This window comes from Pseudoliparis swirei, chromosome 18, assembly GCF_029220125.1.
Source record: "Pseudoliparis swirei isolate HS2019 ecotype Mariana Trench chromosome 18, NWPU_hadal_v1, whole genome shotgun sequence".
NCBI classification, from domain to species: domain Eukaryota; kingdom Metazoa; phylum Chordata; class Actinopteri; order Perciformes; family Liparidae; genus Pseudoliparis; species Pseudoliparis swirei.
Window position 1 is genome coordinate 6,466,083 of NC_079405.1, and position 12,851 is coordinate 6,478,933.

At 44.6% G+C, this 12,851-nt stretch overlaps 1 protein-coding gene across 1 annotated transcript; it reads left to right on the top strand.

Annotated features, from left to right (window-relative positions):
* The first annotated feature begins 717 nt into the window (after positions 1–717).
* Positions 718–5,404, top strand: rps10 (ribosomal protein S10). Its single transcript, XM_056437992.1, has 6 exons — positions 718–795; positions 1,238–1,387; positions 2,251–2,425; positions 4,493–4,570; positions 4,867–4,922; positions 5,321–5,404. Exons 2-6 carry the CDS (start codon positions 1,238–1,240, stop codon positions 5,360–5,362), a joined length of 501 nt encoding a protein of 166 aa, XP_056293967.1. The 5' UTR covers positions 718–795; the 3' UTR covers positions 5,363–5,404.
* The last annotated feature ends 7,447 nt before the right edge of the window (positions 5,405–12,851 follow it).

Consider the following 12,851-nt stretch of genomic DNA (forward strand, 5'->3'; position numbering starts at 1 on the left):
ATTAATAATTTAAAAAAAGAAAGTTTACAGTAAAAAAAAACATGTGAAACATCTTTTCACAACAAAATGATGTTCATAGTTGTTTTTCAATGTTTGGACAAAACAATTTGGAGAGGTTGCATTGGTATATTTTGTTTAGACATGTGACATGTATTTTTAATAGCAATACCATTAAATTTTAAGGAAAGATATATAAAGTTCTTTGAAAATGATACTCAAGTCGGTATTAGTAGTGAAATGTACTTGAAATGTAAAAGTAGGTCTCCTCCATTTGCCAACAACTCCCAATTTAATAGAGAGTACCTACAATCTGTATTTATGTGCAGTGCCTAATTAAATGTACAGTAGTTACATTTCACTAATAATTATACCAGATGTCATCTTGTTTTGAAACCAATTATTTTGTACAACTACATGATAATAATAATATAAATATTATTCTTATGAATATTAAAAATAAATAAAACACATGGGAAATGAAGCAGTGTTCCAATATAATTTATATTGTGTGTATGCTTTTATTTTGATGGAATTCAGAGAAGCCTTGAATGGAAATTGACATGGCATGAAGACCTTTTAGTTTAACTTTTATTTCTTAAAATTAATAACTTAAAACGTTGTTTTGACTAAAGCACAATAAATACAGTATTTGGCACACTATTTACAATAGTACTTTACGGTTATTCATCTGACTGTTCTTCCCCTCCGCACCGACAGGGGTCAAGTCGCGAGGATAAACCTTCCCGGTCAACAACAGTCGTTCCTTCCGGCTCCGGTCCCGTATCAAGTGGAAAGGTAAAGAAATACCCGGCGTAGTAATCTAAATATATCTTAAACATCTGATGGTCTATGAACCAATAATTCTCAATCTTCGATTGATTTTAATGTCACAACAGATTCTTTCGATGTATTTCACCCGCAAACGAGTTACAAACGTGGATATTAGACTTTAAATTGGCGAAGTGACTGGCCCCGATATTCACGAACGGCTGCCATTTTTTCTCGATTAACGCGGGCCACCTTAGTCCACGTTTATGTCAGTATACAGTGTTTGACTAGTGGTGTTAACACGGTAAAGAAACCTAGTATGTTCATTTAATAAAGCGGTAGTTTGTAGGCTTTCGCCTGCATCGATTCGTATCGGTGCATGTTGTCGAGTCGGCTAACATGCCGTCAAAGTGTAGCTAACGCTAGCACTTGTTGAAAAATAACGGATAATATATGTCACCTAACACAGATGCTGATGCCCAAGAAGAATCGCATTGCGATCTATGAGCTCCTCTTCAAGGAGGGAGTCATGGTGGCCAAGAAAGATGTCCACCTCCCCAAGCATCCAGAGCTTGCGGACAAGAACGTGCCCAACCTTCATGTGATGAAAGCGATGCAGGTGAGATGCATTTTTATTATTTTTTATTGTGGCTATATAGCTTGAGCCGAGCTGTCCAGATGAACGGTGACCTGTCGTTCTCCGCTGAGCAAAGACCGGGTAACTGTGACTATACGAAGGTCGATTATCAGTGCATCTTCAGGATAAACACGTGTAATGTCACACAAAACTAAGCAGTCAATTCAGACACTGTTTGTTGCACTTGCTGAAGCAATTGTTCAGAAAAAAGCCGTGAAACTCCTAACTGGTGTAATGCACATGGCTAGGGGAAAACCTTACGGTCATGGAAAACCTGGAAAAGTCATGGGATTTTAAAATTGTTATTTCCAGGCCTGGAAAAGTCCAAAACCTTTGGAAAAAGTCATGGGAATTTGTTATATTTATATGTTAATTTACACAGTTTGATTAAAAGAATAAAGATTTTTATAAATAGTTATTCTTTCAATCAAACTATTGTTTCATTTAAGCTATATACTCATGTATACACTGAGATTTCACAAATGTTTGGTCATGGAAACTTGGTTTAAAGTTATGGGAAGGTCATGGAAATATATTGGTCAACTTGTGTATGAACCCTGGTGTAGTCTGTTTCATTTTGGAACGATATAAATGCAAACGTACTTTGATGCAGGTCAGAAAGATTAGATGACGAAAGCAGAACGTGTGCAGCTCTACGGCATCTTAGCAGAGAAAGAGAAAGGGTGTCTGGCCGTTGTTTCCAAATGTAACCATTTATGACGTAAACCCGTAGCGTGGAAGCTCAGTGTAAACTTAACGAGAGGTGTGCGTTTTAAAATGGAAATGTAGTTCTTACAATAATGAGTTGGTGGTACTACAGTGTGACATTTGTTTTCTTCCTCCAGTCTTTGAGGTCCTGTGGGTATGTCAAGGAGCAGTTTGCCTGGCGTCATTTTTACTGGTACCTCACCAACGAAGGCATCCAGTACCTGAGAGACTTCCTCCACCTCCCCCCAGAGATTGTGCCCGCAACCCTGCGCCGCCAGACCCGCCCTGAGACCGCAAGGCCCAGGCCCAAGGGTAAGCTCACTGATGTACATGGGATTGGTTGAATGTTGCTGTTGGAATATATTGTATTAAGTCATAATATGCAGCAAACCTGTCATGATAACTTTTAATGTTGCTTTTTAAATGAATCTTACTAACTAAAAACAAGTCGGTATTGTTAATGTAAACCTGCTGAGGGGAAGCATTCCATTGAGATGAACCTCATGTCGTCAAAAGGGCTGCAGCCAAAGCTCAGTGTTGAGTTCAGCAACTCTGAGTTCATTGTTCCCGTCTCCGTTTTAGCCCGACGTGACCTTTAACTGCTATTTTATAAAATTGGCGAATCCAGTTTCCAATCAAGTCTCAATTAGATCTTCTGCAGATTTAGAAGGATTCCAGACGTTAGTCAGAAATCACAACGCAGATGATCATCCACCCTTTAGCAATACGTGATGTTTAGCGAGCTGAAACTTGGATTGAAAACTTGATGCCTTGTTTAGAACTGATGCTTTTAAGTTACAGTGTAACTTTAATATAATTTAACATTCTTCATATTTGCTCAAACTGTCACTAGATTGTGACAGTAGTACATGAAGGCAATTATAAATGATAAACCCAGATTCTTTTTAGTTCTCCTAATGCCGTTGGTTAGATTCTACCACACCCGAAGAAAATAACCAATCACAGCCGAGGATTCTAGTAAAACTAGAGAGCACTCATCAAATATCTGTATATTTCTTGTTTTCAACACTACAGCCAAGTCACAATTTATCATTTTACCATCTTGCCAATTTCCCTATAAACAGTAGGGAGAGCAGCCAAATGTTCCCCCTAGATTATGTCTCATGCACTACAGGTACTTTTATTTTCCAAGTTACCATCTGTAGCTTTAATATTTAAGTACCTAATATCCTCCGTTAATACTTTGATAAATCCCCCAAATAGGGAGTTTTTTGTAATTACAGGCTGAGAAGAAAACAATTGGACACTTTTACAAAAGCGTATTTTACTGATGCAAAAATAAGATTTTTCAGAATTCTTTTGTGTTTTACAATACAACAATATACTTGTGAAATATTTTAAAACTTTAACATTTACAGCCTTCAACATTGAAGAGGGTTGAGCTCAACACATTTTGGTAATCAGGCTCAACCATCAGCTACAACTAGCATCCCTGAACCATTCGCTACCATTAGTGTTTTAGTTGTGCATTCGGATGAAGCAGAGGGGTGGAAGATGTTGCGTTTCTGTTTGATAAATTGTTCGAACACGGTTCTGGCCGACTTTGTTGCACTTTAGGACGAGCACTGTCCTCGCTGCCTCGAGTTGTTCCTGCCTTCTGCCCTCTAGTGGGTGTGTTTTGGAGTATAATTGTCAGCTAAAATTCCATTATTGGCACACTAATTACATTTTCTTATCGGCTTATAAAATATCTGCTCTCAGCTTAGTGTTTGTCCCTCACTTATGCCGCGTTCACACAAAGCGCTGCAAATCCTCGCGTTAACACAAGGCGTTGCGACGCTCCGTAAGGGGCGGGGCTTATCTCTGGCTTTACTGTGAAAAGTTATATTTTTCGCCATGGAAGAACTAACCACTAGTTTTTCTTTATACTTGTGGACATCCCACAAAACGTTGTTTTAGTCTCTGATTCCGGTACTCATAAGAGGTTGCATTCCCAAACCGCAACGATGAGCGCGTCCTCCATCTTGTTCTGATTCAACGACAGTGATGCGGAGCAGCCCACGGGCTGATTGTCCAGAGGTGTGAAATTTCGGCAAAAGTCTAAATATTTCATCGAGAGGCGAATCTTCACAACGCGCCGCCCGGAAAAATGTTGCGCCGCAACCACGCGCCTTTGACTGCGTGAGATCGCGTCGCGCAAAACATTCGCACCACTTTTGGTGTGAGCGCAAAATTAAGAGTTTAAGTGCAGAATAAAATGTCAGTCTATCACACTGGTGCAGCGTCTTCCAACCGGTCATGAATAAACCGGCTCACGGCACTGAAAGTGTTGTTTTTAATGCGGTTTGTTATATAGCACCTCTTTTGTTCTATGCAGCAACGCGGACCTGACTTGAATGTTCTTGTGTGTTTCTGCAGGAATGGAAGCAGATAGGCCCGCCCGCCTTAACCGTGGAGAGACTGACAGAGATACCTACAGGCGCTCTGCTGCACCCCGTAAGTATACTTGGAACTATATTTGTCGGCTGTATCAACTGAGTTGCTCTTATGAAGTGGTGTGGAAATGAGCAGCAATTAGTCTTTGGGAAATGGTGTCCTAAGTCCATTTCGCATGAATTGTTTCTTGTTAGCAATTACACAACAGTAGAAAAATAGTTATTTACTTTGGATATCTTTAATTTAATGTTGCTGCAAGTGTGTATAGAAGATCCTTTTATTTAGCTGGTTTGTGTATTGAAGATTGAACTATCACGGACGTTTACTGACTTGTTCTTTTCTAACTTCTCCGTCAGCTGGTGCCGACAAGAAAGCAGAGGCCGGTGCTGGAGCTGCCACCGAATTCCAGTTCGTAAGTACTGCGCTTATAGTGTCCCTGTAAACCCTGTGACTCCTGATACATTGTTTTCCCTTTTGTGAGAGTTGTATTGTAAATACATATTTTTGGTGTTGAATTTTTTAATTGCTTATTCTATATGAGGAATGTTTTATTCAGCAATTGTTACAAGATTGTAATTAATTATTCTATCAACCCCAGTTGGCTTGTGGTGTTTTTATAACGGTCTCAATAAGAATGCCAGCATGCTGAATGCAGTCCTGTTCTGAACCGGTCCTGCTCGAGGTCCTCTTGCATCAGATAGAAACGTTACAGACTTTATCGGGTTGTCTCGGCGTCGTGTGGCGATGAGACGTAATTGTGTTGTTGACCTCGGGGTGACCAGTTTATTGACAAACGTTTCCCTGTTGCAGAGAGGTGGCTACGGACGCGGCAGAGGACAGCCGCCTCTGTAACTTTCTACGCTGCTTTCTGTACAATAAAGAAAATCAAAACAACTTGTTGGTCTTCAGTGTTTGTATTGAACACCCGGCGAGAGGCGATCCCGCCCACGTTGCTGCTGCCCTGCACCGCTCGCCTCAACGTATCTGTATTAAACGGGTTCTGAGTCTCCGTCTCCTTAACCATCGCACGTCGTTACTTTTGTCTATTCTAAAAAGCGGTCGTGAATGTTTCTGGGAACGCAATGAACCGCTAGTTCCCACAAAGATATGAAGTCACTATGAAATGACCTTTCTTGACCTCTAGGATAGCCGCCATCCATCATCCGAAATGTTTATCCTATTTAGGGTCGAGGGGTGCCACTGGGCCACGGCCGGGTTCTAACTCGTAGATAGACAACCATGTTGAGAAAGGCCCGTGGCTTCTTTGGCTGCAGATTGGCTAATCTGGGTCTGATGAGGACAGGCTGATGTCACCCTGCACGTTTTTGTTTTGCCCCATCAGGTGTTTGCACCCCATTATAATTTATTTGGCATAGCGAGTGAAAACGGAGTGGGCGGGGCCTTTTAATACTTGCAGTGGGGCACGGAGAACACTGACATCTGTACAGTAAGTATGAAGCGACAGAAGGAGCGGTTTGCCTCGCTTAGCATGACAACTAATAACACATAAACAACCCTCGCCCACTTAAAAGTTGTTTCTTGGTGTCAAACATGAACGATGAAGCTTCAGTAAGCTAGCGCAGCACGAAGATTTGAGGCAGGGAGAAACAGCTGTAGAGAAGGTATTAAAGAAACGTCCGCGCGCTTTGGGGTGCTGTGTGCTGATAGAGTTAAAGAGAAAACAGTTCATTAAGGCTCGCGCCGTTTGGCTGGCGGACAAGACATTCTCCGTGACGTCACTGAGTCACCATGGAAACGTCTGCGCTTTGGTGACGTCGCTCGTAGTCGTGACGTCGCGGAGCAGTTAGTGTAAATAGCAGTGATTCCCAGCAGAGCAGCACCGTGATGTGACGGCCTCAGGCAGGGCCGGAGTGGGGCCACTTTTCAGCCCGGGAATTTCAGGCTCAAGACCAGCCCACTTCTTTCATGGTATAGTGGAAATTGGATAAATGAAGCAACAGTTCAGCTCTTACTATCCTGTAGTTCTTTTATTAAGACCATGGTCCAACAAATAATAATCCACTTAAGATGAGAAGTTAACAAAAAATATGCACAACATTAAAAAAGGCAGAAGGGCGTAGCAGGGGTGTCAGACTCAGATTAGGCAGTAGGCCAGATTTGTTGGAGTGAGACCTCGTGGGGGCCGTCATTGTCATGGTCATTATCATTTTTCTGCATGAGTATTATATAGTGGTGATTTACTCCTTTACTACACCCACTTCTGAGCAAACAATGTATATTGGTTCATCAAGTACTGTCATATACTGCTCTTTCTTAGAATATATAACGTTAATTCATATTGTTTCCTCTGTTATCCTCTCTACCTGTCCCTGTAGTCATGGCCTCCTCATTGCAAATGTCGGGCTCATCATTTTCAGCAGGAGACTATCTTATCTGCTGCTCCGAAGCTACAAAGAAAAATTAAGTCATATTACTGCATACTTCAATATCAATATCAATAGTATATATCAATATTTGCATAATATTTGCAAAGTCTATGGATCACCATATTTTGGGTGATATAAAAAGGCTAATATTTTAATTCAATTTAATGTTTTGCTTGGGAATAGGTTGACAACGCTACAAATGATTCAGACCTCCACAATCCATGAAACAGAAGGAGAAAGAGAGAAGGGGGGGTGGGGCGCATCAGCAGGGCCATGGCAGCAGGCCGGCCCACCAGGCAGGAGGCATCGCGAAAGAGACATGAGTTTAGGGTCTCAATACAACATGATGTTCATTTTGTAAATGATGGTCCATTTCGAGTCAAATAGACCTAAAGTAGGCTATGCTTTAGGGCGGGGCTAATTTAGGATGGAGTTGCTTTTTAAGCCAGCCTCAAGTGGCCATTTGAGGAACTGCAGCTTTTGTCACTTCTGCTTTTAGGTTCATTTAAAAAACTAAAAAAATCGATTCCCTTCAAGACGAGGACTGTTGCATACATTGGTTAATAGAAAAGCAGGAAACTGGTTGAATGCGTCATTCTTTAAAACAAATCTGAGTCTAACTTGTATAAAATGTAATTCTTTTTTTGTTGGGAAGTACTTGTGGGCGCTCCTGTCACTTGACTCTGGGCCGATGCAATGAGGAACAACAAAGGTTCTGAGCGCTGAGAGACGAAGCATTGAGACTCCGGGTGAAAACACGGAGCTTTCATCTCTTCAGAAAACGGCAGGGCTTGATTCCAGAACATCTTGCGTCACGGACCTTTATGTCTGCAGGCTCGTAGTCTTCAAAAGAGTCTTGCATTCACATTGGCATGCTGCCTTTATGTCACAGGTCATCAACTTCACAGCTATAAATGGCTCGTAATTTCTTTTATTTTTGACATTTCATTTTTTAAACACTTGCTGAAATCAGAGTTCAGAATGAGTCTCTAAGTGGCTTCTAACGCTGCACAGGGCTCTTGTGTTTCCGTGACATTGTTACATAATGGGATAAGCATTGGTACAATTGATAACAAAAACCAATGCCTCCGTTACATTTGGTGTTCCAGTTAGCTATTCCAGCACGCACAGTACCCGATCCTCCTCACAGGGGAATGCAGCCATCGGTCCTGTTATTAAATAGATATATTTCAGCTTCTGTAGCTCGATGCAATCTCTCATCCCGCATATCATACAAACACAAATTGGCTCCATAACAAAAGGAATTCAAGCATTTATGTTTTAGCAGTGATTATTTTGTAAGCACAGAACAGACTGTAAGCGCGGCAGCATTGGCACGATGGCAACTTTAGGGTTCGTCCATATCTTTCAAAGTTACCACCACACTCTCCTAAAGTCGTCTTTCATTGTGATCGCTGCCTCCTAAAAACGATCACAGCTTCAGACGGAACGTATGATCCGTGACGTATAACTCCTAAAGGTCTAAAAACTCTAAAAACCAAAGAAAGGAAATAACCATATTACAAAGTAGTGTTTTCAGTGAACCATCAACTGGTTAACTACAGAAAGTATTATATAAGTATATAAGTTAGCGGCGCGTCTAGTCTGTCCTATAAGGTCAAAAGGAGGCTTCGGGTCTCATGTTGACCTGAAAATGTGGCAACAAACTTCAGCGAAGAAAGAAAAAACACGACTTTTACAACAACAACAAATTAGTTTTAGTCCTGCTAACTGGGTGTGGCTTGAAATGAGGGACCAAAGCTCATTGAGTTCATGGATCGTTGAAAGAAAGAAAGAAAGAAAGAAGAAAAGCACTTTTTTCCTTTGGTATTTTCTCCGCAAAAAATATACAGACTAGTGACCGTGTATTCAAGAACACCTAAAGAGAGACCAGGTCATTAGCAAGACTAGAGTGTATCGAGACTTAGACATGACCAAGACTCTGAGGGGTTAGGACCGAGTCAACACCGGGACCAGAGTCACCGAGTCCCGCGATGCAGGACATGCCTACACTGTGTAACATTGAAGCCAGAGGCACTCCTCACATTGATCAGAAAGATACACATCCCCAAACACCAAAGACACGCCCATAGGAGACAACTGGCCTCCTCCACCTCTTCGGCTGTGGCTGCCGCCTACGACTCCCCCCTGCCCTTCAGTTTTCAGGACGAAGGACCCAGCGGACTTGATCAAATAACACCGGAGCCCCTCCTGTTGAGAGGAGGCATGGCACCTCCTCAACATTTTTCTGGATGAAAACCAGCTTTTCTTTTCTGTTGAAGCTCTCGCCTTGGATGCAAGCGCAGCGTCAATGTCACGATCAAATCGTCACCGACTTAATGTTTCCTGTCGAGGTCCCCCCACTTCACCGAGCCGTTGTCCACCAGGTTCTCCTGACTCACCCTCACACTCTCGCCTCCCATCCGGGGGAACACTTTGGCTGTGTCTACTACCGGACACTTGAGCACTTGGAGCACAGACTTTCAGTGCTTAGGGCGCCACACTGACAAAACCAGCAGAATTCAGTGCACTGAAAGTACCCGGATGGCGCACTGCAAACGGGCAAAACATGCAGCGTAAAACGATGGACACTACTGGCCCTAAAACGGGCGCCATCTTGGCGACGTAGCGGAAGAGGAGGAGCCCTTTCGCCAGCTTTTCGTTTTTTTTCTAAAACAATGGCGGACGAGATGGCGACGGTAGCACAAGCGGTCGACCACGGAGGCTCCTGCCGCGATGGTGGAGGTATCGCAGTTTCCACATGTCCGGTAGTAGACACAGCCAGTGTGTCCCACCAGCGCCACTTGTAGTGGGAAAAGGCTAATAACCTCTCACCGTCTTCAATCGGAGGGAACTGGGAATAAATCAGAGAGGATGGTGATGATGAGCTTTGTTTAATCCAGAAGTGCCTTGCTTGCGTCTGTGTCATTCTATTCTTCTTTTTTTTCTTGGCAGCGTCCTTTACAGCACTTGTATCCCCCCCCCCCAACCTTTTCTTCCCGTCTCATCTCTCTCTCTCCCCCCCCCCCTAACCTTTTCTTCCCGTCTCATCTCTCCCCCCCTAACCTTTTCTTCCGTCTCATCTCTCTCCCCTAACCTTTTCTTCCCGTCTCATCTCTCTCCCCCCTAACCTTTTCTTCCGTCTCATCTCTCTCCCCCCTAACCTTTTCTTCCCGTCTCATCTCTCTCCCCCTCTAACCTTTTCTTCCGTCTCATCTCTCTCTCTCCCCCCCTAACCTTTTCTTCCGTCTCATCTCTCTCCCCCTAACCTTTTCTTCCGTCTCATCTCTCTCCCCCCAAACCTTTTCTTCCGTCTCATCTCTCTCCCCCTAACCTTTTCTTCCCGTCTCATCTCTCTCCCCTAACCTTTTCTTCCGTCTCATCTCTCTCTCCCCTCTAACCTTTTCTTCCGTCTCATCTCTCTCCCCCTAACCTTTTCTTCCGTCTCATCTCTCCCCCCAACATTTTCTTCCGTCTCATCTCTCTCCCCCCTAACCTTTTCTTCCGTCTCATCTCTCTCCCCCTAACCTTTTCTTCCGTCTCATCTCTCTCCCCCTAACCTTTTCTTCCGTCTCATCTCTCTCCCCCCCCCCATAACCTTTTCTTCCTGTCTCATCTCTCTCTCCCCCCCCCCCTAACCTTTTCTTCCCGTCTCATCTCTCTCCCCCACCCTAACCTTTTCTTCCGTCTCATCTCTCTCCCCCTAACCTTTTCTTCCGTCTCATCTCTCTCTCCCCCCCTAACCTTTTCTTCCCATCTCATCTCTCTCCCCCTAACCTTTTCTTCCCATCTCATCTCTCTCTCCCCCTCTAACCTTTTCTTCGTCTCATCTCTCTCCCCCACCCTAACCTTTTCTTCCGTCTCATCTCTCTCTCCCGCCCCTAACCTTTTCTTCCGTCTCATCTCTCTCCCCCTAACCTTTTCTTCCCGTCTCCTCTCTCCCCTCTAACCTTTTCTTCCCACCTCATCTCTCTCTCCCCCTAACCTTTTCTTCCGTCTCATCTCTCTCCCCCTAACCTTTTCTTCCTGCCTCATCTCTCCCCCACTAACCTTTTCTTCCCGTCTCATCTCTCTCCCCCCCTCTAACCTTTTCTTCCGTCTCATCTCTCTCCCCCTAACCTTTTCTTCCGTCTCATCTCTCTCCCCCAACCTTTTCTTCCTGCCTCATCTCTCCCCCCTAACCTTTTCTTCCGTCTCATCTCTCCCCCTAACCTTTTCTTCCTGTCTCATCTCTCTCCCCCCTAACCTTTTCTTCCCTCATCTCTCTCCCCCCCTAACCTTTTCTTCCGTCTCATCTCTCTCTCCCCTAACCTTTTCTTCCGTCATCTCTCTCCCCCCCTAACCTTTTCTTCCGTCTCATCTCTCTCCCCCACCCTAACCTTTTCTTCCGTCTCATCTCTCTCCCCCTAACCTTTTCTTCCCGTCTCATCTCTCTCTCCCCCCCCCCTAACCTTTTCTTCCCGTCTCATCTCTCTCTCCCCCCCCCCCCTAACCTTTTCTTCCCGTCTCATCTCTCTCCCCCCCCCCCTAACCTTTTCTTCCCGTCTCCTCTCTCTCCCCCACCTAACCTTTTCTTCCGTCTCATCTCTCTCTCTCTCCTCCCCCTAACCTTTTCTTCCGTCTCATCTCTCTCTCCTCCCTCCTTTCCTTCCCCTGAGCTCTCTCTCCCTCCTGGGCGGTCCCGGGGAAGTCTTCCTGGCAGCCTACAGCTCCACCGTCGGCCTCAAGTCCTCGGTGCCCAGCCCCTCCGGGCGCCATCACCCGGCCTGCTGGAGCAGTTTGCCCAGGCGGCCTTCGGGGCACCAACGCCATTGTTTGAACCCTCCCAATGTGACTTCAGACCCTCCTTTCCGCTTCCATGCATCCACAGCCGACACAACATGCCTGGACTCAGTACAATAAAGTGCCAAACATCTCTGTTCAGTTCAGGGGTGAAGCATTTATTTCTGTTTTTTTTTCTTCTTCTCGAATTCCCCTTTCCACTTTTACACGCTTGGATTTTGATTTTTTTCACTTTGCCTGTGCTGCGCCAACTTCTCTCCGGACTTTTAATCTTCCATCTTCCATCAGTCACATTCAGGGAGAGAAATGTTCTTTCAGCCACAGAATCAAAAAGGGATTTTAAAGTCAAAGTCAAAGTCAGTTTTATTTGTCAATTTTCCATATGTGCAAACATACAGAAGATCGAAATTGCGTTTCTCTTCTGTCCAACATAAAGTGAATTGTGCAACATATAGACAACAGAGTGCAAAAATAGTAAAAAACTTGTGAACATATAGACAACATAAAGTGCATAGACAACATAAAGTGCAAAAATAGTAAGAAACATGTAAACATATAGACAACATAAATTGTGCTAGCAGCATTCAGACATGTGAGTCTGAGAGAGGACGGAGTGGGAGGATGGGGAGAGTTCAGCTTCCTGACAGCCTGGTGGATGAAGCTGTTGGACAGCCTGGTGGTGTGAGCCCGAGGCTCAGTATCTCCTCCCAGAGGGCAGGAGGCTGAAGAGACCGTGTGAGGGGTGGCAGGGTCACTCACAATCGAGGTCGCTTGCGGGTGAGGCGGGTGTTGTATATGTCCTGCAGGGATGGGAGGGGGTGAGGCACCATGATCCTTCCAGCTGCCTTCACTATGCGCTGCAGGCGTTCCTGCTGTGGTCTGTGCAGCTTCCGCCCACAGTGATGCAGTTGGTCAGGATACTCGATGGTGCCGCGGTAGAAGGTGCACATGATGGATGGGGGCTCCCTGCTTTCCTCAGTTTCCAGAGGAAGTAGAGGCGCCTCTGTGCTTTCTTTGCCAGCGATGTAGTGTTGGCTGTCCACGAGAGGTCCTCACTGATTTCCACCCCCGGAAATTTGGTGCTGCTGACCTGCTCAATGTCCGCACCGTTGATGGTCAGTGGTGGGTGATGGGTGTGGCCTTCCCGAAGTCAACAACGATCTCTTTGGTCT

Coding starts and splice junctions, on each gene's coding strand:
- rps10 (XM_056437992.1), top strand. CDS start 1,238: ATGCTGATGCCCAAGAAGAATCGCATTGCGATCTATGAGCTCCTCTTC. Junction 2,426..4,492: donor CGCAAGGCCCAGGCCCAAGG/GTAAGCTCACTG, acceptor GTGTTTCTGCAG/GAATGGAAGCAGATAGGCCC. Junction 4,923..5,320: donor CTGCCACCGAATTCCAGTTC/GTAAGTACTGCG, acceptor TCCCTGTTGCAG/AGAGGTGGCTACGGACGCGG.